This window comes from Muscardinus avellanarius (genome assembly GCF_963383645.1).
Source record: "Muscardinus avellanarius genome assembly, chromosome: 3".
Classification (NCBI taxonomy): domain Eukaryota; kingdom Metazoa; phylum Chordata; class Mammalia; order Rodentia; family Gliridae; genus Muscardinus; species Muscardinus avellanarius.
This window is the reverse complement of record NC_137788.1, coordinates 7,889,165-7,914,103: the sequence shown is the minus strand read 5'-3', so window position 1 is coordinate 7,914,103 and position 24,939 is coordinate 7,889,165. Positions and strand designations below refer to the sequence as shown.

The window sequence follows — 24,939 nt, the reverse complement described above, 5'->3', positions numbered from 1 at the left end:
TCAGTCCTCCCAGAGAGGGAGCGAGCAGCTGTTTCCCCGATGCCTGAGCCAGGATGAAGGCCAGGTGAGCAGGCCCAGCTGGTGGAAGTGACCCAAGTCCTGGCTGAGACTCCAGTGCCTTGGGGCTCTCTTAGCCCAAGTCCTTCCTGTCAAACTTGCTGGCGATGGCAGGGAGCGGCGCTGCCGTCTATGCTGGTCTCTGGAAGCCAGAGACCTGGCCTGTCAGAGGAGCCTGCTGGCAGTGCGCTCCTTCCTTCCCCCTGCGGTGGCTTTCTACACTGCATGGAGGAGACAGGACCGGGCAGGAACCGTGCGGCAGGCCTTGGGAGGTGCTCTTCGTGGTCCCCAGGTGCCTCTGTTTTGTCTGGAATGCCGGGGGCTGGTCTCAATCTGGGATCCAGAAAGCAATGGCTGTCGTGTTTGCAGGTATAGGGAGACAAGCATCGCTGGACCCGGGGGGATACTTCCAAATCTACCCAGAAAGCTACACTGCTTTGATCAGAGGGGGCCACAAAACCACACCTTACTGCTCAGCACTGTCATAGTCACGTCAACAAGGAGCTGTGAGTGCGTGTGACATCGCGTAATTCCAAACATGCACCACTGTCTTCACAAATGCCAAGGAGAGAACCCACAAACTTCTGGACAAGAGCCTTCCTCCCAGTGGAGACGGCGCATGCAACCTGCCGTCAGGAGCTGCCTTCAGCCCACGGCCAAGTCCCATGTCTTGAGAGCCACCGGAGCATCCTTGGCCCGTCCCTTCTTACAGGGCCAGTGGCAGCCACTGTCCCCGGTCGACCAAAAAGGGTCTCTCTCTCTACGAAAACTCCACACCTATTCCATACCTAAGTCAGTCTCCATTTTGACTCAGAATACAGCCCTATTTCCCGAGCTCACCACAACCTTTTCCCTGAATAGAAATGCAGGGATTAGCCATGGGAAAAGAGCCAGAATGGGGGAAAGGTAAGTTTTTCCTCAGGGACTAACAAAGCCAGATGTCTTCTCCCTTAGTCTCTAAGCCACCCAAGAAATTAAAGTGATATCACAAAGAGAAAGGAAAATCTTTGAACAACAGACAGAGGCATCCAAAGACAATACTCAGACGTCAGCGGTGGTCGCAGCGGGGCCTTACTGCAAAAAAGGAGCTGAAAGACGCCAACATGTAACCGGGAGAGCCCCGGGCCCCCAGGGTTCTGTGTGCGCTGCTGTCATTTTTAATTCTTTTGTCCTTTTGTTAGGCCACATGCTATTAACAAGATTCTCAGCACAAGAAAAAAGAAGAGTACAGAGCCATGAAGAGGGGAAGAGGGGAACTAGAAAAGTGAGGAAAAGTAGTTACGCCACAGGATCACACACAAGAGTAACCGTCAAGAGTCACAAAGAGGATGACAGGTAACACTTTCTTTATCTCTCGGGCGAGGAGTCCTCAGCAGTCGCTCAGTACTTCGGCTGGCTCGGGCATTGCCGGGAGAGTTTCGACCTGTGGGACAGACGGGAAGCAGGATCAGAGAACCGGACCCCGGCGGCCCTCTCCTCACAGGCCCAGGTCTCTCGGGTCTTAAACAAATGGCAGGTGATTCTCCCCCATGCCTGGGACCCTGCGACACAAGCCCCTCTGAAGCCCTGCGGCTGAGTCACGGGGCTGAGTGGTGGGAGTCCGAGAAGGTCCTTACAATCTTTTTTTCACTTGGTGCCCTCAACCCCATCGCCAGACCTCTTTGGAACAAAACACCAAACGACCAGCTGATGCACATGTGACCAGGGCTTCCGAGAGGCTCGGGACACAAGAGGATGCCTCACGGGGAAGCAGAGGCCTCACACCTGCACAGCCCCGTTGCCCTCCGTCTCCCTCTACTTCCAACCACGTCAGAACGATGCTTCCTTTCCCATTCATGCTGACATCTCTAAGGCTACGGGCCAGGGAGAGAGGAAAGAAAAGAGGCAGCCAGGAGGGGCGGTGCCACTGTGATCCCAGTACTGGGGAGGCTGAGACAGGAGGACTGTAGGGTTGAGGGCGCCTTAGCAACTCAGTGAGACCCTGTTTTAAAATAAAAAATAAAATAGGACTGGGGGTATAGCTTGGAAGTAGAATGCCCTTGGGTTCAATCCTTAACACCAAAAACAACAACAACAACAAAAAACCCACAAACAACTTCTTACCGTATCGTGCCAGCAAGGAGCGGGTTGAAGGCATATAACCAGTCGTTCATGTCTTTGTCATTGAGAGCCTGCAGAAGAACCCCACGGTGCTTCGTGCATACGGCAAAGATGTTAGGTGTCTGAAAGAAACACAGGTAGACAAGAAGTTCACTGCACAGAAAGGACCGGGGACTGCCATGCCTCATTCACGGAGCGCACAGAGCCTCACAACAGCAGTGCCAGGAGCCCAAGGCTGAAGAGGACCCGCGCTACACACTTGGACGTGAGAGCGAGGGCCAGCGGAGCTGGACAGCCAGGCGGCAACACTGACCTTCACCATGGCCTGCTGGTCCTCGCTGTACTCCACCTGCGCCGTGGACAGGTTGATGACGCCACGCTCCACCGGGTCCTTGTCACTGTTGTAGATGAAGACATAAGGGCGACGGACCACGACAAAGTGTTTAGCCCAACTGCTGGAAAATGGCTCCTTGAAATGCAGGTATCCTTTCTTAGAGACCACTGAGCTGAGAAGACAGTATAAAAAATGTTGGTTTCTCACAAAAAGAATACGACAGTATGCCAGCTGCAATGGCACACAGCTATTAGGAAGGATGGGGTGGCCAGCCATGGTGGCGCATGCTAGTAATCCCAGCACTCGGGAGGCTGAGACAGGAGCATTGCAGTTCGCGGCCAGCCTCAGCTACTTAGTGAGGCCCTGTGCAACTCAGGGAGACCCTGTTTCAAAATAAAGAATAAAAAAATAGGGTTGGGGTGCAGCTCAGAGGTAGAATGCCCCTGGGCTACATCCCCAGTACCTCAAAAAAAAAAAAAAGGGCTGGCGATACAATTCAATGTTAGATCACCCCTGGTTTTCAATCCCCAAAAAGAAAGCAAAACAAGCCGGGCGTGGTGGCGCACGCTTGTAATCCCCGCGCTTGAGAGGTGGAGACGGGAGGATCGCGCTGGTTTGGAGCCAGCCTCGCTGGGTTAAGAGACCCTGTTTCCAAATAAAAAAAAGTATAGAGAAGGTCTGGGAGTGTAGCCTGGAGGTAGAAGGGCTTCCAGGAACCCCAGTACAACCAAAAAAAAAAAAAAAAGAAAAAAAAAAGAAAACAAAAACTATCATGAACTAAACTAAGGACAATCAAAATATACTCTCCTTTGGCAATTCCCAGATTCAGCAAAACAGACAATCTATTTGGCCTAGATTCTGACCTGCCAAAGCAATTTATTAGAAGTGAAAAAGTGCCACATGAGCGTGCGGTGCCAGGCAGATGCCTGCTGAGAGGCAGCGGGCACACACAGCCCAGTGTGTGAAACCACAACATACTCAGACTCATGTGCACAAGCTGGGAGCTAATTATTACTATTATTATTATTATTATTATTATTATTATTATTATTATTATTAGCAGTACTGGGGATGGAACCCAGGGGCATTCTACCCCTCAGCTATACTCCTAGCCCTATTTTTTATTCTTTATTTTGAAACAGGGTCTCACTGAGTTGCACAGGGCCTAAGTAGCTGAGGCTGTCCAAGAACCACGATCCTCTGGTCTCAGCCTCCCCAATGCTGGGATTACAAGCATGCACCACTACGCCCGGCTTGATTTCTCTTTTATATCTTATGTCTCTGATGGATCCAGTACTTACCCTGGTCTAATTTCTTCAATATCTGGAACAAGATTGAGAAATTCATTTTTTCCTGCTCGGGCCAAATAGGGTGTCTCCACGGTTGGGATGATCTGAAACTGTTCAAATTCTGCGCAGGGACTAGAGGCCCGAGAATTGGCTTCTGGGGTCCTTTAAAAGAGAGGTTAGGAAGAAACGGGTAAGAGTTTCAATACAGTCAAGGCAGCCTGGTACAGCCACCTCACCAGGCGGACACATGCCCCATCCCAAGGACCACTTGCAAGGATCAGGCTCAGAGAGCTCAGCTGAGAAGACGAGCGGGAATCAGAGAGTCAACTCTGAATCCCACCAGTGCAGTCCTTCTAGTGTTACAAAATGACGCCGATGACCCACATCAGTGTCTCTGGCTATTCTAGGACCCCTGAACATCTGAGTGCGAACTTCATTCTCTTCTGTGTTTCTTTTTAGTCCCGTGGCCAATCCTGGGGCAGTGGTCCTTGAAGTGTGGCTCCTATTCTTGCTTAATATGCATGAGGCCCTTGCTGGGTTCCATTCTCATATCTTTTTTTTTTTTTTTACATTTTTTTTTTTGGTCTAAGATTGTAGCTCCCCGATTCTTTTTTTTTTTTTTGTGTGTGTGTGTGTGTGTGTGTGGTACTGGGGCTAAACCCAGAAGCATTGAACCCAGAGGCATTCTACCTTTGAGCTATACTCCAAGCTTGATTTTATTTCTTATTTTGAAATGGGGTCTTGCTAGGTTGATGAGAATATCACTACTTGCTGGGGCTGTCCAAAAGCCTGTGATCCTCCTATCGCAGCCTCCCAGGCACTGAGGGTGCAATCCTGTGCCACCGCATCTAGCTGGAGCTCCCCAAATCTTTTTGTGTGTGTGGTACTGGGGTTGGAACCCAGGGGCATTCTACCTCTGAGCTAAACTCCCCACCCCTATTTTTAATTTTTTAATTTTTTATTTTTTTGGTGGTACTGGGGTTCCTGGAAGCCCTTCTACCTCCGGGCTACACTCCCAGACCTATTTTATATTTTTGAAACAGGGTCTCTTACGCCATCGCGGCTGGCTTCGAACCTGCGCGATCCTCCTGTCTCCGCCTCCCAAGCACGGGGATTACAAGCGTGCGCCGCCACGCCCGGCTCCCTATTTTTTATTTTGAAACAGAGTCTCAATGAGTCGCGAAGGGCCTCACTAAACAGTATAGTAGCTGAGGTTATCTGTGAACCATGATCCTACTGTCTCAGCCTCCCAAATGTGGGGATTACAAGCATGAGCCACCATGCCCGGCAACTACCCTTAAATCGAGATATATTTTAAAACTGATGCCATGTCAAATTTAGTTAGGTTTTTCTTTTTTAGTGGAACATAAAATAATCTTAAGGTTGACAGAATCACAAATTTAATAAAAGTTAATGAGCCAGGCATGGTAACACACGCCTGTAAACCCAGTGCAATGCTTGAGAGCCCAAGACAAGAGAATCACAGGTTTGAGGCCAGCCTTGGCACCTTAGCAAGACTGTTTCAAAATATAAAGCCGGGCGTGCGGCGCACGCTTGCAATCCCAGCACTCGGGAGGCTGAGACTGGAGGATCGCGGTTTGCAAACAGCCTCAGCTACTTAGTGAGGCCCTCCACAACTCAGTGAGACCCGGTTTCAAAAATAAAAGACTAAAACATAGGGCTGGGAGGTGTAGCTCAGAGGTAAAATGCCCCTGGTTCCACCCCCAGTACAACAAAAAACAAAAACAAAACATTCATTCTATCTATCTATCTATCTATCTATCTATCTATCTATCTGGGTGCAGGGCACATGCCTATAGTTCCAGTACTTAGGAGACTGAGACAGGAGGATCACAAGTTCAAAGTCAGCCTTGGAACTTGGTGAGGCTCTCTAGGGGGACCCTGTTTCTAAATTTAAAGAAATAAAATTGCCGGGCGTGGTGGCACATGCTTGTAATCCCTGCTCTTGGGAGGCTGAGACAGCAGGATCGCACACAGGTTCAAAGCCAACATCAGCTACTTAGTGAGGCTCGAAACTTAGTGAGACCCTGTTTCCAAATAAAATATAAATTACAGGTCTGAGAGTATAGCCCAGAGGTAAGAAAAAAAAAGCCGGACGTGGTGGCGCACGTTTGTAATCCCCACGCTTGGGAGGTGGAGACAGGGGGATTGCGCAGGTTCGAAGCCAGCCTTGCTGTCTTAAGAGACCCTGTTTCAAAAAAAAAAAAAATAGGTCTGGGAGTGTAGCCTGGAGGTAGAAGGGCTCCCAGGAACCTCAGTACCACAAAAAAAAGAAATAAAATTGAGCTAGGGGTATAGCTTGTAGGTAGAATACTTCTGGGTTTAATCCCAGTAACACACAACACACAACACACAACACACACACACACACACACACACACACACACATTAAATTTAAAAAGGGCTGAGGTAGTGTAGCTCAGAGGAAGATAGATTACCCCTTAGTTCAATCTCCCATGCCAACCAGACCGACACACACACAAACACACAAATAAAATTTAATTTAATTTAATTTAAAAAGGGCTGAAGTAGTGTAGCTTGCAGGAACCTAGATTACCCCTGGGTTCAACCTCCCATGCCAGACAGAGAGACAGATAGACAGACACAGACACACACAGACACACACCGTCCCCAACACATTCTGAGTGCTGCCTAAGGGGACGGCGTGCTCTCACTGAGAACCGGAGCGACAAGAAGGCTGGCATTCCCCGGTTCTGAGCCTGGCTTCCCTGTGGACTGGGCACTTACTTCTGATCCATGGAGTTGCTCCTGGAGTCTACCAAAGAGGGGCAGGTGGAGGAGGGAGTGAGGGTGGCGCTGCTGAAACTGGACACAGAGGGATCCCGTCCGATGGGCGATATATCTGACAACTGGAAGCCAAAGGACACAGCAGTGAGGTGCAGCCAAAAGCAGCCCCACAGCGAGTGCGACTTGCGCGCCCACTCCACGCGGCTTCTGCTTCAGAAGCTCACTCAACAATCAGAGGCTAGCTTGGGAACCAAGATTCTGTCTTAAAAAAAAAAAGGCTGGGGCAGCTCAGTTAGAGCCCCCCTGAGTTCAATCAGAGAGGGAGGGAGGGAGGGAGGGACAAGCCAGCCTCCTGCTGGGCGAGGTGGTGCATGCTGGAAATCCTAAGTACTTGGGAGGCTCAGGCAGGAGGATCACAAGTTCCAGGCCAGCAGAGGCGTTCAGAAAAAGATAAAATGGTGGGGAGGTGTGTCTCAGCAGCAGAACAGTCGTGTAATACATGCAAAGGCCTGGATTCCATCCCCACAGAAACAACAACAAAAACTGGGGAGTGCCTGGGGGTGCAGCTCAGTGGTAGATCCTCTTGTCTGGCGTGCGTGAACGAGGCCCTGGGTTCAAATTCTAGCACACGGTAAAAGTAAAGGACACTTACGAAAGAGGCAAAACGGCTCTTTACATCGCTGTGGCCTCTGACATTCACATCCCAAGCATGAAATGCCAAGCACCTACCACATGCCAGCACTGTGCTAAGAATATGGCAGAGGCCCTGCTCTCCTGAAACTTACATTTCAGTGGGAAAGACATACAAGGAACCACTGGACACATACTTTTAAAGGCACCAAATGGTAGTGAGTACTAAACAGCAAATAACGCGAGGGATAGAAGTTTCCGGGCGCCGTCACTTGCAGGCGGGGTCAGGGAGAGCACTCCAAGTTGGTAGTGCCAGAGCGGCAGAACTGGAGAGACGCCGGACCCAAGCACGGGAGCTGGAGGGAGGCTTCCAGGCTAGGGGGCAGCAGGCGTGCGGCCTGGGCAGGACAGAGCTGGGCCGAACACTGCAGGAAGGTCCAGCTGACCAGGCAGGGTGGGCAGCACGGCCGCTCTCCCACTGAGCTCAACGCAGCGACGGCCTCTGACGGCCTCGTGCCCTGCCATACACCAACACTTCCCCCCAGGAGGTTCTCCTCCCCAGGATTCAGGGAGAAGCCAAAATGCTCCCACCTGATACCACTCTCACAGAGACCCGCTCTCCTCAGGAGCCAGTGTTCTGACCTCGGAAACCAGAACAAACACCAGGGCAGAAGGCCGCACACCTCCAAACACAGCGCTATGCCCATCTCCAGCCACACAGAAGCAGCAGAGCTGGGACCAGAAGTCAGGGCTGCCGTGGAGAAACTGGCCGCCACGGCCTCACCGGGCTCACCTTGCAGTCGCTGATGCTGCCGTGCACCTGGTTGAACTCTCGGTTGAACGTGTGGGTGAGAAGCTGCAGGCACTAGAGAGAGAGAAGAGCGTGTTGGATGGAAGACTTTCAAGGCTGGAGGAGGCCTGGATGCAAGGCAGGAGGGACATGATGTGACTAAAACCCCGTGTCACCCAAACGGGTCCAGAAATTAGGCATACGGCAGGGGAGTCCAGTATGTTTCTAAGAAGACGACAGAGTAAATGGATTTGAAGAGTCATTCTCGTTAAGCGCGGTGGCGCACGCTTGTCATCCCAGCATTCGGGAGGCTGAGACAGGAGGATCTGGGTTCAAGGACAACCTCAGCTACTTACTGAGGCCTTTTGCAACTCAATGAGACTCTGTTTCAAAAGTAAAGGATAAAAACGGGGCTGGAGGTGTAGCTCAGAGATAGAATGCCCCTGGGTTCCATCCCCCTAGTACCGAGAAAAAGAAAATAAAACAAACAAACAAAAAACCTCAAACCCTTTTCCCTTCTGTATTCCTTTCTGAGCCAGGCACCCGGCACCTGTGCGCCTGGGAGCCCCGCAGCCCTCCTTCCTCCCACCATGCCCACGGGGTCCCTTTCCTTTTCATCCTCGTCAAAAAGCCTTCATCGTTTCTCACTGGAAGAGTTCTTCCTTCCTCCATCTTTCTTTCACAAACTCATCCTCTTTATTTTTTTGTGTACTGGGGCCTTCTACCTCTGGGCTATACTAGCCCTATTTTATTTTTTATTTAGGAATAAGGTTTCCCTGAATTGTTGAGAGCCTAAGTTGCTGAGGCTGACTTCAAACCTGCAATCCTCCTGTCTCGGCTTCTCAAATACTGGGATTACAGGGGTGCACCCATGCCTGGCTATAAATTCATCCTCTTTATTGCAGCTAGAGAAATCTCTCTAAAACACATAGTGTTTACAGTATTTCTACATTGGGCTGGGATGTAGCGCAGTTGTAGAACAGTTGCCTAGCATGCATAAAACCCTGGGTTTGATCGCCAGCACTGAAAAAAACAAACAAAACCCACTAAAGGAGCCGGGCGTGGTGGCGCACGCTTGTCATCCCAGCATTCGGGAGGCTGAGACTGGAGGATCATGGACAGCCTCAGCTACTTAGTGAGGCCCTCCACAACTTAGTGAGACCCTGTTTCAAAATAAAGAATAAAAAATAGGGCAGGAGGTGTGGCTCAGAGGTCGAATGCCCCTGGGTTCCATCCCCAGACCCGAAAAACAAACAAACAAAACACTAAAGAACCCCCAACAGAAAAAGTCCCGGCTGCCAGTCCCAGGATCCACTCGCCACTCTTGTGCCACACAGAGGACCCCCCCACCTACGGTCCTCTTGTCCTCCGTGAACACCCAAGGCTGGCCACGCAGGACACCTCTAGCTCCCTGCTTGCTGGGTATCCCTGCAAGGCTGGTTCATGAGCTCCATCTGTGCGACACGCCTCCAAGAATGTCTATTACCCAGGGCCTTAAGCGCAAGGTCAGGAATTGAGTCTTATTACTTGTGTACGCACAGTGTTAGCACAGGCCTTGAACAAATGGCGCTCAAAAGAAAGAAGTAACTGGCTGTGAGCCCGGGGCGGGGAGCGCACCTTGGTAGCCAGCTCCTTCTCGCGGTCCACCAGGCTCTCGATGTCCGCCGAGTCGTAGCCGCTGCTCTCACTGGGTGTGATGGCACTTTCAAAGGTGGTGGTTGAGATCTGAGAGGAGATGCTGGTGGAGGTGCTGAGGGTCCCACTGCTGAGGCTGGGGGACAACGAGTCACTCATGGACTTGGGGACGCTGTCACCAAGTCTTTCACGCAGCAGGAGGAAGTGGCGAGTTTTCTCCACCTGAAAAGATCAACACTATTGCTTCAGCAAATACAAAACTCATTGAGATCTTAATAAGTGCTGGGCGTGGTGGCATTCCTGTAATCCCAGTATATGGGAGGCTGAGACAGGAGGGTTGCAGGTTCGAGATCAGCCTCAGCAACTTAGTAACACCTTGTTTCAAAATAAAAAATAAAATAGAGCTGGGGGTGTTGCTTGGAGGCAGAATGTCCTTGTGTTCAATTTCTAGTACCACAAAAATAAAATCAAAACAAAAAAAGATTTTTTTTGAGGTACTAGGGATTGAACCCAGTGGCATTCTATCTCTGAGGTACATCTCCAGCCCTATTTTTTCTTTTTTGGTGGGTCTGGGGAGGAAACCCAGGGGCATTCAATCTCTGAGCTATACCCCCTGCCCTGTTTTTTACTTTGAAACAGGGTCTAAGTTATGGAGTGCCTCACTAAGTAGCTGAGGCTGTGAACCATGATCCTCTGGTCTCAACCTCCGAAATGCTGGGATTACAAGTGTGCGTCACCACACCTGGCCCTATTTTTTAATTCTTTATTTTTGTTTAATTTTTTGCGGGCCTGGGGATGGAACCCAGGGGCATTCAATCGCCGAGCTACACCCCCTGCCCTATTTTTTTTATTCTTTATCTTGAAACAGCGTCTGTAAGTTGTGGAGGGCCTCAGTAAGTAAGTAGCTGAGGCTGTCTGCGAATCGCGATCCTCTGGTCTCCGCCTCCCAAATGCTAGGATGACAAGGGTGCGTCACCACGCCCGGCTTTTATTCTTTATTTTGAAACAGGGTCTCAATAAGTAGCTGAGGCTGGCTGCAAACCTGTGATCCTCTTGTCTCAGCCTCCCAAGTACTGGGATGACAGGCGTGCACCACCATGTTTGGCTCAAAAAAGATCTTAATAAGCAATATTCTGCCTTCATCATCAAAGAAAACTGAAAAGCACAGTTGCTAAGGCAGGCGGAGGCGAGGCTGGGATCGGGCTCAGCCCCGGTGCTGGCCCGCCCCGCCCCGTACCTCATGCAGCAGCTCCAGTTTCTCCAGCTCCCACTGGTGCTCGAGGATGAGGCTGTCCCCACGAGGCCGCCAGCCTGCTAGGTTCTCTTCCCCTCGCACATAAGCCACTGAGGTGTCCAAGACTTTTCTCCTCCTCCTCTGCATGCCTAAGACAAGAAGGAACACTGTTTTCTCCACAGAAAAATTCAACTCCAATTTTCGGTCAAAATGAATTCTAATTAATAATAATAATAATTATTATTATCACTGTTGTTTACAGTGCTGGAGATTAAACACTGGATATTAAACAACTGTTGTTGTTTATAGTGCTAGAGAGTAAACTCCAGTGCTGGAGATTAAACCCATGGATTAAACCCTCATGCATGTTCTTTTACAGGATAACTCAGGTTTTATCTCAAGACCTATGAGTTTTGTCTTGCTACACATCCAGCCCAATTTTATTTTTATTTTGAAACAGGGTCTCCTAGGTTGATGAGAGTCTCACTACTTGCTGAGGCTGTCCTCAAACCTTCAATTCTCCAGTCTCAGCCTCCCAAGTACTAGGATTATAACAATGCCATCAGGCCCAGACTTTTTTTTTTTTTTTTTTTTTTGCGGGTCTGGGGATGGAACCCAGGGGCATTCGACCTGTGAGCTACACCCTCTGCCCTATTTTTGATTCTTTATTTTGAAACAGGGCCTCACTAAGTAGCTGAGACTGTCCACGAACCACAATCCTCCGGTCTCAGCCTCCTGAATGCTGGGATTACAAGTGTGTGCCACCATACCTGGCCTATGCCCGGATTATTTTTTAATTAATAAAAATTCAGACCTTTCTCTCAAAGCAATTCACTGAACTTTTTGTTGTCCGTGATACTGAGTATCAAAGCCAGGTGTTGGACATACAAGAGGAGCATCCTACCACTAAGCTGCACCCTAGCCCTTCTGAAAAAATGTGTTTTGTGGTACTGGCAATTGAACCCAGGGACATTCTACCTCCGAGCTACACTCCCTGCCCCATTTTTTATTCTTTATTTTGAAACAGGGTCTCACTGAGTTGCAAAGGGCCTCACTAAGTAGCTGAGGCTATCCGCGAACCATGATCCTCCTGTCTCATCCTTCCGAATGCTGGGATTATAAGCGTGTGTCACCACACCCAGCTTCCAAAGTTTTTACATATTTCATAGCCTAGCATTATTATATTTGATATAATTATATAACCATAAGCCAGGGGTGGTGGCGCATCCTTGTAATCCCCGCACTTGGGAGGCTGAGATAGGAGGATCCCACAGGTTAGAAGCCAGCCTCAGCTACTCAGTGAGGCTCTCAGCATCTTAGTAATAACCCTGTTTTCAAATAAAATATAACATAGGTCTGGGAGTGTAGCCCAGAGGTAGAAAGCCCCTGGGTTTCATTCCCAGTACCCCCCCAATACACACACACACACACACACACACACATATATATGTATATATATCCATATTAGGTATCATAAACAATGTTTCGATTTTGAAAAAGATAATTATTACCATCATCACTACAAAACTGGCTTGGAAAATATATACAGCTTCTAAAATATTTCATATCTCTCTATATAGATAGACTCCAGGTCTTTTGTAATTTCTGTTTGCGTGTTACTGGGAACTGAACCCAAGATAATTCTACCTCCAAGCTATACCTCCAGCCATTTTTTTTTTTTTTTTTTTTTTTTGGTACCGGGGATAGAACCTAGAGGCATTCTACCTTCAAGCAATGTCTCCAGCCCAATTTTATTTCTTTATTTGGAAACAGGATCTCATTAGGTTTCTGAGAGGCTCGCTACACTGCCGCGGGTGGCTTTGAACCTATGATCCTCTTGTCTCAGCCTTCCAAGTACTGAGATTACAAGCATGCACCACCACGCCTGGCTTACTTCCAACCATTTTTTTATCTTTTGTTTTAAAAATAGGGTTTCGCTAGGTCACTGAGAGTCTCACTGGAGGCTGTCCTGGAACCTGTCTCAGCCTCCTAAGTACTGTGATTACAGACATGTGTCACCATGCCTGGCTCGAAATATTTTGAAATATAACAAGATAATTACCATCTCAGCCAGACATGGTGGTGCACACTTGTAATCCCAGCATTCGGCAGGCTGAGACCAGAGGATCGCAGTTCACGGACAGCCTCAGCTACTTAGTGAGGCTCTTGCAACTCAGTGAGATCCGGTTTCAAAATAAAGAATAAAAAATAGGGCAGGGGGAGGTAGCTCGGAGGTTGAATGCCCCTGGGTTCCATCCCAGACCCCCCGCCCCCAAAGACAATTACCATCTCCATAAGAGCTTACCTGGACTGCCTGTGTCTGCCATTTTGCATAGGCTGAGTTCGTAAATTCCAGTGACTCGGTTGCTATTTGAAAATAAAGTAGAATAACCGCTTCATTTCTTATAGCACAAAAATAGGAAAATCTCAATCCTGTCTGCTTAAAACATTATCTCTTCTAGGGACTGCAACCTACCTCGAATATAATTACACACATTTCTTAGCAGTCACTGTGTTTTCCTTATTCAAAACTTTAATAGTATAAAGTAGTATCTTTTCCTAGAGGAGACTATTTTCACCTCAATCTTTTGGCCTCTACCATTTCTTGAGGATGAGTAAGATGATAAACCACTGAATCTTCTGTTGTATTACAATAAAAGTGGTATTATTTTTTCTTTAAGGTAAGTGACGCACAGGTATATACTCTCTAGTTTTTGATAATATTTTCATATAGTTTAAACATAGGTAATAATCTTACACAGAGGAAAAACTTAATGGTGACCTGGTAGAAATAGTAATAATGACACTGAGTTCCTGCAAAACTGTTCGGGAAGTGTTCAGAACGTTATATTCTTCCTTCCTTAACTCGTCCACCTATCAACTTTTTTTTTTTTGTGTGTGTGTGTGGCACTGGGGTTCCTGGAAGCCCTTCTACCTCCGGGCTACACTTCCAGACCTATTTTTACATTTTTATTTGGAAACAGGGTCTCCTAAGCCAGCGCGCGCGGCTGGCTTTTGAACCTGCGCGATCCTCCTGTCTCTGCCTCCCAAGCGCGGGGATGACAAGCGTGCGCCACCACGCCCGGCCATCTATCAACATTTTATTCAACGCCGAGTGTGAGTCACTACGCTCCAGCCCTCAGTACGCAGATGGCATTTAAGCTGTAAACCGCGAAACGGCCAGCCAGGGGTGCCTGAGGACTGCCGATTCTGTTGTACCGGGCAAACAAACTGAAAGGTAAAATGGTCTCAAAACTTACGAGTCTGGTGACTTTGAGTAGCCGCTGCCAAAGAGGCTGCGCAGAGATCGAGGGGGCGAGATCTTGGCATCGCGGGAGTAGAAGACCATGCACACATCCTTGGTGATGACGGCCGGCTGGATGCAATGATCCAGCTGCAGGCAGACAAGAGCGCGTGCTGAGTGAGAGCAGGCAGAGCGCCCTGCGGGCTGCGCGGCAATCTGTGGAAACTAGTCCTACGCGTGGGATGGACGGTGTCAGCTCAACAGGCTGTGCGTGCAGGGTCAGGTGGTACTCCTTATCCCCTGAGGATAAAGGCACTATCACTCCTGCTCAACGTATGAGAAAACAGGGGCGCCGGGAGCTCGTCCGAGGACACAGGCAGAGCTCAGCCAGCAGTACAGGGTCTGGGCTCAGATCCGGTGGCTCTAGGGGCTCTGCTGCTGAAACCCTCCTAGATCTGTTGCAACCAGGAAAACAAGAGGTGCAGTTTCCTGTCATGTGTTCTTCAAAGAACGGTGCCTGGGCTACTAATGTTTAAGCCATTATAAAAGTTGTGAAAGCCGGGCGTGGTGGCGCATGCTTGTAATCCCAGCATTTGGGAGGCTGAGACCGGAGGATCGTGGTTCGTGGACAGCCTCAGCTACTTAGCAAGGCCCTCTGCAACTCAGTGAGACCCGGTTTCAAAATAAAGAATAGAAAATAGGGCAGAGGCTGTAGCTCGGAGGTTGAATGCCACTGGGTTCCATCCTCAGACCCGCAAAAAAAAAAAAAAAAAGTCATGGTGTGTGTGTGTGTGTGTGTGTGTGTGTGTGTGTGTGTGTGTTGGTGGGGGGTACTGTTGATTGAGCCCAGGGGCATTCTCTCTCCAAGCTATACCTCCAGCCCTGTTTTATTTTCATTTTGAAGCAGGGTCTCGCTAGGTTGATGAAAGTCTCACTTGCTGAAGCTGGCCTCAAACCTTTGATCCTCCTGTCTCAGCCTTCCAAACACTGCGATTACAAGTATGTGCTACCATGCCTGGCTAGTTGTGATCTTTAGACTAAACTGAGCCCAGAAACACAATCTAACACAAGCAGGTCAGTAAAGCATAATAAAATAAACAACTGAAAGATGTGGAGGAAGAAAAGAGGATGAAACATCAGACCTTCCTTGCTTCCTCTGTAACGTGCCCAATGCTCGGGGCTGGCTGTGACCCTGAGTCTCCTCACCTCCAGGTAGGCTGACAAGGTCATGTAGATCTTTTCTCCATAGGGCGTCACTCGGTTCAGAAGAAGGGAGTTGTGGAGGGAGCTGTCCCACACGGCCTCAAACCGGTAGAAGGTCCTGGGGTCAGAATGGCAGGAGGCGTCAAACAAGAGCAGGGCCCTCAGTCCAGGCACTGTCCGTGACCCTGACCATCTTAACACCACCCAGAGTCTAAGAACAGCGGGAACCCACGTCCCTAGGACGGAAGGGACCTGGCCTCCTCCCACCCATCCTTTAGGGGCACTAGGCTGTGGTCATTTTTCGTTTTCTCCACCTATGAACATAAAAATCATGAGAGCAATCAAAGAGATTAAGATGAGATTAAGTGGATATGAACAGAATCTAAAAAAAAAAAGAAAGACTAGGTAAGTAAGCTCTCCTGTAGTCAATATCCGGTGATAGGCAAGCTCCAGTCTTCCCATCACCAGAGACGGAATCTTCACAATCCACTCTGCTAAGCCACGGGAACGTAACAGATGTGCCCGGAGACCTCCTGGGAGCAGGTGAAGGATTTTAAGTATGAAAAGCCTTGTTTTAAATAAAAGAACAAGAGCTGATACTTCAGTAAGAGAATGATTTTTTTTTTTTTTTTTTTTTTTTTTGTGGTACTGGGTATGGAACCCTTCTACCTCCGGGCTACACTCCCAGACCTATTTTATCTTTTATTTGGAAACAGGGTCTCTTATGCCAGCGCGGCTGGCTTCGAACCTGCGCGATCCTCCTGTCTCCGCCTCCCAAGCGTGGGGATCACAAGCGTGCGCCACCACGGCCGGCTGATTTTGTACCACCACAATCAGCCACTACCACTTGCTAGTTTTCAGAAGAGCCATTTGAAAATCAATCTTATATCTAAGAAATAACCAGAAGCTAAACTGAATAGATGCCTAGAAACTGGGGTTTCAGGGTGTTCTAATATCATTCTTCTCTACCGGCGGAGCCACAGAGACAGGCTGGTAGCCGGCCTTCCAGCTCAGGGTACCCTCGGGAGTCACTGCGTTCCTGGGGCTGCATGCCTACGCCAGGCCCTGCTCCGTGGTTTCCCAGGGAACCATGACACACGTCCTGGAGGACGCTGTGTCCTCCACTAACTCTCCACAGGCTGAACACAGCCACCGACTCATCTGGGGTGCTCGCGCTCCGTTCCCTGCCATTCCATTCTTCCTTACTCCTTCTCAAATGGTGCTCACTAGTTCTGTCTTTTCTAGATTTCCGAGGACTAGCAACATATCGTTTCTCTAAACACATTCCCATACGTCTGACTCTAGAAACAATGAACATGAAAATATTTCTGGAAGTAAGCTCCCTGACTACACCTTATCTTCTAAGTTCCTGTGTGAAAGGAGTGATTATTCCAAATATTTTTTTATGGTACTGGGGGCTGAACCCAGGGGCATTTCTTTGAGCTACACTCCCAGCCCTATTTTATTATTTATTTATTTTGTGGAACTGGGAATTAAATCCAGGGGCATTCTACCTCCGAGATACACCCTCAGCCCTATTTTGTATTTTATTTCTTTTGTGGTTATAGAGGTGGAACCCAGGGACTTTTCTACCTTTGGGCTACACTTCCAGACCTATTTTATATTTTATTTGGAAACAGGGTCTCACTAAGTTGCTGAGAGCCTCACTAAGTAGCTGAGGCTGGCTTTGAACCTGTGCGATCCTCTTATCTCAGCTCCCCAAGTGCTGGGATTATGAGCGTGCACCACCAGGCCCGGATGTATTTTTTATTTTTAAAACAGAGTCTCACTAAGTTGGGGGAAGGGCCTAACTAAGTAGCTGAGGCTGCCTGCTAACCTGCGATCCTCCTGTCTCAGTCTCTCAAGTACTGGAATTATAAAAGTGCACCACCACATCTGAATTTATTTTTGTGGTACTGGAGATTGAACCCAGGGGCATTCTACTTCTGAGCTACAACCCCAGCCCTATTTTTTATTCTTTATTTGGAAACAGGGACTCATTGAGTTGCAAAGGGCCTCACTAAGTAGCTGAGGCTGTCCACGAGCCTGTGATCCTTCTATCTCAGCCTTCCAAGTACTGGGATTACAAGCATGTGCCACCATGCCCGGCTTAATTTTTGTTTTAAAACAAGGTCTCAAGAGCTCGGCATGGTGGTGCATACTTGTCATCCCAGGGCTTGGGAGGCTGAGACAGGAGGATCACACAGGTTCGAAGCCAGCCTCAGCTACTGAGTGAGGCTCTCAGCAACTTAGTGAGACCCTGTTTCCAAATAAAATATAAAATAGGACTAGGAGTATAGCCTAGAGGTAGAAAAGCCACTGGGTTCCCAGTACCACAGAAAAATAAAATAAAACAAAACAGGGTCTCACTAGGTTGCTGAGAGTCTCATTACATTGTTGAGGCTGGTTTTGAACCTGCGATCCTCCTGGCTCAATCTCTAAAGCAGTGGCATGACTTTGTCATTGCTTCTACTGTAAATCCTCTTCCAGAACTTGATTCTTTCTCAAATATCTAGCTTCTGAAACAGGAAGTATGAGTCATGAAGAGTCTCTACAGAGACATCGGAGGAGTACAGAAACAACTAGCAAGACCAAGGTACAAGTCACCACGTAAGGCGCCCAGCAACAGAAATGGCGGCAACACGGGCCTTTGCACAGCTCCAGGCCAGCAGAAAGCCCTGCGTGCCTCCACAGCCCTGCTCAGATCACACCGCCATTTTAATCTGGTTGAAGGCACGTTCTAATACTGGGTGATAATATCCACACCCTGGCAGACTCCTCTCCCCCGACAGCTGCCCACTTATCGTGTTCTTGCTTTACCAAGGTCCCTGGGATGGCAGACTGTGGGCTGCATGCTGCCCGTGCTGAGTGAAAGGGCCCTGCTTCCTACAGTGGGGACGCTGACAGAAACCCTCCACTGCCGCCTCTACTTGGCGATGGATTCTTTGCGCTCCAGGGCCTGAATAAGCGCCTCCTGGGACCACTCCAGAGGCTGTAGGAGCCTCTCAACTGAGGCCAGGTTTTTTTTTTTCTTCTTGTTGATTTTTTGTGGGTCTGGGGATGGAACCCAGGGACATTCTACCTCTGAGCTACACCCTTGCCCTATTTTTTATTCTTTATTTTGAAACAGGGTCTCACTGAGTTGTGAAGGGCCTCATTAAGTAGTCGGGGCTGTCCGCGAACCGCGATCCTCCGATCTTAGTATTCCAAATGCTGGATTACAGGCGTGCGCCACCATGCCTGGCCAGGGCCAGGTTCGGAACCTGTGTAGGAATGCTGCTTCACATATCTGCTTTCTGTTCACTGTTTTTTATTTCTTTTCTTTTGCAGTACTGGGGATGGAACCAGGGGCATTTTACCTCCAAGCCACACCCCCAGCCCTATATTTTATTATTTTGAAACAGGGTTTCACTGAGTTGCAAAGGGCCTCACTAAATAGCTGAGGCTGTCCTCGAATCCGGATCCTCCTGTCTCAGCCTCCTGAATGCTGGGATTACAAGCGTGCGCTGCCACATCCAGCCTTTTCTGTTTGTTTTTGCTTTAACCTAAGTGAAAATTTCACTCACAGAAAAAACAGAATCTGTGTGTGTGTGTGTGTGTGTGTGTGTGTGTGTGTGTGTGTGTGTGTGTAACTCAGGATTGAACCCCAGAAGCATTTGACCTCCAAGCTACACTCCCTGCCCTATTTTTTATTCTTTATTTTGAAACAGGTTCTCACTAAATTGTGGAAGGCCTCACTAAGTAGCTGAGGCTGATCACAAACCACAGTCCTCCTGTCTCAGCCTCCGGAATGCTGGATTACAAGCGTGCGCCACTACGCTCGGCTTATTCTTTATTATTATTGTTTATTATTATTATTATTATTATTATTATTATTATTATTATTATTTTGCAGTACTGAGGATGAAACCCAGGGGAATGCTACCTCCGCACTACACCCTCGGTCCTATTTTTTAGTCTTTACATTTTTACATTTTTTGAAACAGGGTCTGAGTTGCGAGGAGCCTCACTAAATAGCTCAGGCTGTCCATGAACTGGGATCCTCTGGTCTCTGCCTCCCAAATGGGGGGATTACAAGCGTGCACCGCCATGCCTGACCCGTTCTTGATTTTGAAACCGGGTCTCATTAAGTAGTGGAAGCTGGCTGTGAGCCTGTGTTCCTCCCGTCTCCGCCTCCCAAGTACTAGGATTCTAAGTGTGCACCGCCACGCCTGGCTGGTGCCAATTCTTGACGCAACTATAAGAAACATGCCCAAGACTGGTGCACAGTGTCAATTCAAACAAACTTGCGTGAGAAGCCAGGTGTGGTGACGCGCGCTTGCAATCCCGGTCCCTGGAGGCTGGCCAGGTGGACCACAGGTTGTGGCCGGCCTCATTTACTGAGTGAGGCTCTCTGCAACTCAGTGAGTCCCCTTTCAAAATAACGAATAAAAACAAATAGGGCTGGGGTGTATCTTGGGGGTGGAAGCCTCCTGGGTTCAATTCAGGTACCACAAACACACAGCACAGGGCTGAGCCAAGGTCTCCTGTGTGGTCTGAAAATGATTCCAGATGAATTTCTCTGCGTTTCCCAATCAACAGCAACTTCAGAGGAAAAACAGCTCTTGCGGTGACTGCTGAAGGCACCTATATTCATGTGGATTTATTAATCATGAGCAATTTAAAAACCAACTCCTGGGCCAAGGACACAGCTCAGTAGCAGAGCATTTGCTGAGCATTCATTAGTCCTGGGTTTGACTCCCAACACTGGAAAATAAATAAACATTTATATTACGGTCACATTCACTGGACCTCTTATTTTTTTGGTACTGGAGATTGAAACCAGTGCCTCATGTATTCTCAGCAAGTGCTCTAACCCAGGCCCTGATGGACACTCTTTTTTTTTTTTTTTTTTTTTAATGTGGTACTAAGAACTGAATGCATGGTATTGAACCTCTGAACTACACACCCCCGGTCTTATTAATTAATTAATTAATTTATTTATTTATTTATGCATTGTGGTATTGGGGATTGAGCTCAGAACCATTCTACCTCTAAGATACACTCCCAGGCTATTTTTTACTCTTTATTTGGAAAGAGGGTCTCACTAAGTTGTGGAGAACCTGAGTAGCTGAGGGTGGCTGAAAACCTTTGATCCTCCTGTCTCAGCCTCCCAAGTACTGGGATTACAGGTGTGCGCCACCACACCCGGCTTTAAATATATATATTTATTGGCAGTACTGGGGTTCCTGGAAACCCTTCTACCTCTGGGCTACACTCCCAGACACCTGTTTTTTATATTTTTATTTGGAAACAGGGTCTCTTAACAGTTTTTTTTTTTTTTTTTGTGGTACAGGGGGTGGAACCCAGAGGCTTTCTACCTGTGGGCTATACTCCCAGACCTTTTTAATATTTTATTTGGAAACAGGGTCTCACTAAGTTGCTGAGAGCCTAAGTAGCTGAGGCTGGCTTCGAACCCGTGCGATCTTCCTGTTTCAGCCTCCCAAGCGCATGGATTACAAGCGTGCGCCACCACGCCTGGCAGGAAACAGGGTCTCTTAAACCAGAGAGGCTGGCTTCGAACCTGGGCGATCCTCCTGTCTCCGCCTCCCAAGCGGGGGAATTACAAGCATGCGCCACCACGCCTGGCACCGGCTTATTTATTTATTTATTTATTTATTTATTTATTTATTGCAGTACTGTGTATGGAACCCAGGGGCATTCTACCTCCGAGCCACATCCCCAGCCTTATTTTTATTCTTTTTATTTTTTTTTGGGGGGGGTGGTACTGGGGATAGAACCCTTCTACCTCTGGGGTACACTCCCAGCCCTATTTTATATTTTTTATTTGGAAACAGGGTCTCTTAAGCCAGTGAGGCCGGCTTTGAACCTGTGTGATTCTCCTGTCTCTGCCTCCCAAATGCAGGGATTACAAGCGTGGGCCACCACACCCAGTTTTTTTTATTTTTTATTCTGAAACAGTGTCTCACTGAGTTGCAAAGGCCTCACTAAATAGCTGAGGCTGTCCTCAAACTGCGATCTTCCCGTCTCAGCCTCCCGAATGCTGGGATCACAACCGTGCCCCACCATGCCCTAGACTACTATTTTTTGTTTTGAAACAGGGTCTCGCTAGGTTCCTGGGAGTCTTACTACACTGCTAAACCTGACCTGGAACCTGTGATCTTCCTGTCTCAGCCTCTCAAGTATTTGTGATTACAGAAGTGTGCCATCACATCCAGCTTAATGGACCCTCTTTAGTTCACTAGGAGAATCTCTGAAATTGAGGTGCATAGAATCCAGATTAGTTTTTGAATTTGGAGATGGCAGCATAGCTCAGCAGCAGAGGGCTTCCCCAATATGTGCAAGGTCCTGGGTTTGATCCCAGCATAGCATAGCAAAATAAATAAATATACAAATTCATATCTATAACATCAGCCAAATAATGTTTCAGGTTACATTGTTATATATATTACTTCCTTTTGTTTTCTTTCCTAAGTCAAATAAATAAAGGTAGAGATAGGGAATAACTTTCTTCGTTACCAAGCAAAGATATTTTTTCTATTCCAAATGAAGAAAATAAACAGATAAAAAGACAAGGACCCCTGAGAAGAAAAAGAGAAATGTTCGACAATATATAAAACATTTCTTCTCGTAGACCAGGCTACGCAAATAGCCAAGTCAGTCTCTACTACCACACAGGACAAAACAACGAAGAAAGTGAGAGTTTTGTAAGGCTCTATTAGAGCAATAAGCCTTTCAAGCTGTTCAGAGATGGAGGGAGAGACAAAAGAGAACCGAGCACAAAGCCTGAGAGTCCACGTGAATGAGGGGTCCAACTGTGTAATGTAGAAGAGGGTAACCTGAAGGCCATATGAAAACAATGGGGGGTGTTTAGTAAATGAAATGAGAAAATAATTTAGAAGGCTCTAAATTTCTTTTTGGTGGTCCTGGGGTTCTACCTCCGGGCTACACTCCCAGACCTATTTTATATTTTTGAAACAGGGTCTCTTACGCCAGCACGGCTGGCTTCGAACCTGCGCGATCCTCCTGTCTCCGCCTCCCAAGCGCGGGGATTACAAGCGTGCGCCACCACGCCTGGCTAAGTCTAAAAATTTTTAAAGAAGTTATATATGAATACACAAGTATACACAATGGAAAAACCTAGGGTGCTGAGGATGGTTACTGGGTACAGGATCAGATCTTGCTCTATCCTAGGTACAGCTAAGGTTTACATGGAACAAACCACGAAATTACAAAGAAACACAGGACAGAAGCATTCTAATAAACTATTTATGTTCCAAAAAAGCAAACAAAATACCTAGGCATATCCTTATCAAGAAAGAGCCTGCAAAAACATAGAAAAGGTTTTTGTTAGTGCAGCAACCAAAGGAAAAAGAGACAGAGAAAGAGAAGCAAAAAAAAAAAATATATATATATATATATATATATATATATAAAAGACGAATTTGCTGATAAACCATGCGAACTGAAGTGAACAGAAAATTAACAATCAGTCCCTGGGACACAGTTTGATACAGGGCTTACAATGATTGGGTCTTTCTCCTGAAACTTTCAATTAAGGAAAAGGGAATGTGAAGACCACCTGCGTGTGTGTGCGCACGCGTGTGTGTGCACGCGCGCTTGCTTAAGTAGCTAAGGTTGGCTGTGAACCTGTGATCCTTCTTTCTTGGCCTCCCAAGTACTGGGATGATAAGTGTGTGCCACCACATCTGGCTTTTATTTTTATTTTGAAACATGGTCTCACTAAGTTAAGGTAAGTGCTACTGTACCTGGCTGAGACCACCTGTATTTATAACACTTTCAGTATTAGTACTGTACATGGTAAAGCCTCAGCTACTTAGTAAGATTCTCAGCAATTTAGTGACACCTTGTTTCCAAATAAAATATAAAATAGGTCTGGGAGTGTAGCCCGGAGGTAGAAAGCCCCTGGGTTCCACCCCCAGTACCACCAAAAAATAAAAAAAAATAATAAATATTTATGGGTATGGCTTTGCAAAAAAGACAATAAAAATTTTAATAAATCACCCTATAATTAAAGAAAAGAAAGATGGGTGCGGTGCCGCACACTTGTAATGCCAGCATTTGGGAGGCTGAGACAAGAGGATTGTGGTTCGCAGACAGCCTCAGCTACTTAGTGAGGCCCTTTGCAACTCAGTGGACCCTGTTTTCAGGTAAGGAATAAAAAATAGGGCTGGGGGTGTGGCTCGGAGGTAGAATGCCCCTGGGTTCCATTCCCAGTACCGGAAAAAAAAAAAAAAAAAAAAAAAAGATAAAAAGAAAGGAAAGGTCTTTTGGCCCTACAGAAAATGACCATACACATACGTGGATTCAATTAAAATAAAATGTCTTTCATTATTCTTTTATTTGTGTGTGTGGTACTGGGGATGGAACCCAGGGGCTTTCTACACCAGGCTATACTCTCAGACCTATTTTATATTTTATTTGGAAACAGGGCCTAAGTACCTGAGGTTGGCTTCGAATCTGCGCAATCCTCCTGTCTCAGCCTCCCAAGTGTTGGGATTATAAGTGTGCGCCACCATGCCTGGCTCTTTTCATTTTTCTTGACTTCAGCCAACTTTTTAGTATTTATTTATTTATTTATTTATTTATTTATTTATTTTTTTTTTTTTTGCGGTAAGGGGGTGAATCCAGGGGCATTCTACCTCTAAGCTACACTCCCAGCCAGATTTTTTTGTTCTTTATTTTAAAACAAGGTCTCACTGAGTTGCAAAGGGCCTAAGTAGTAGCTGAGGTTGTCTGTGAGCTGCGATACTCCTGTCTCAGCCTCCAAAATGCTGGGATTACAAGCGTGCACCACCATGCCCGGCATTTTATTTATTTTGAAAAAGGGTCTCACTAAATTGCAGAGGGCTTCACTATGTAGCTGAGGCTGGTTGTGAACCTGTGATCCTCCTGTCTCAGCCTCCCAAATTCTGGAATTTCAAGTGAGTGTGTACCACCATGCCACGCTTAGCCAATTTTTTTTTTTTTTTTTTTTGCGGGTCTGGAGATGGTACCCATGGGGCATTTGACCTCCAAGCTACATTCACTCCCCTGTTTTTTTATTCTTTTTTTTTATTTATTTTTTTTTTTGCGGGTCTGGGGATGGAACCCAGGGGCATTTGATCTCCAAGCTACACCCCCTGCCCTATTTTTTATTCTTTATTTTGAAACTGGGTCTCACTGAGTTACAGAGGGCCTCACTAAGTAGCTGAGGCTGGCTGTGAACCGAGATCCTCCTGTCTCAGCCTCCCGAATGCTGGAATTACAAGCGTGCGCCTCCATGCCCGGCTTTATTCTTTATTTTGAAACAGGGTCTCACTAAGTTGCGGAGGCCTCGTTAAGTAGCTGAGTCTGTCTGTGAACCGCGATTCTCCGGTCTCAGCCTCCCAAATGCACGCCCGGCAGCCAACTTTTCTGATTAGCTCTGATTTCTGATGCTAGGCTTCTCTTATCCAAGAGGAGCTGCTTCTGACAAAGCTAACTTCATGTCCTATGTCACCCGACCTGCTGCTGGACAAGTCACGTTCATACACGTTTCACAGTCACAAGGAAACGCCGTGGTGAATGCTAGATGAATGCAGGCTGCAAACGTCTAGCGCAGGAAGCAAGCCTTGTGGATTCCTGCCGCCTTGAGGGAAGTGGTCGTGTGCA

At 47.5% G+C, this 24,939-nt stretch overlaps 1 protein-coding gene across 2 annotated transcripts in view; it reads right to left on the bottom strand.

Moving 5' to 3' along the window:
• Positions 1-1,437: 1,437 nt before the first annotated feature.
• KIF1B (kinesin family member 1B) overlaps positions 1,438-24,939 on the bottom strand; it is a gene marked incomplete at both ends in the record, with an annotated part of 150,533 nt that continues 127,031 nt past the window's right edge. For both annotated transcript variants that reach the window (XM_080692231.1, XM_080692232.1), the window contains 11 exons: positions 1,438-1,480; positions 2,161-2,279; positions 2,471-2,663; positions 3,793-3,942; positions 6,550-6,671; positions 7,973-8,044; positions 9,587-9,826; positions 10,842-10,987; positions 13,144-13,205; positions 14,099-14,232; positions 15,289-15,403. In XM_080692231.1, the coding sequence (XP_080548357.1) occupies positions 1,438-1,480; positions 2,161-2,279; positions 2,471-2,663; positions 3,793-3,942; positions 6,550-6,671; positions 7,973-8,044; positions 9,587-9,826; positions 10,842-10,987; positions 13,144-13,205; positions 14,099-14,232; positions 15,289-15,403 (1,396 nt within the window). The remainder of the gene's footprint in view (positions 1,481-2,160; positions 2,280-2,470; positions 2,664-3,792; positions 3,943-6,549; positions 6,672-7,972; positions 8,045-9,586; positions 9,827-10,841; positions 10,988-13,143; positions 13,206-14,098; positions 14,233-15,288; positions 15,404-24,939) is intronic.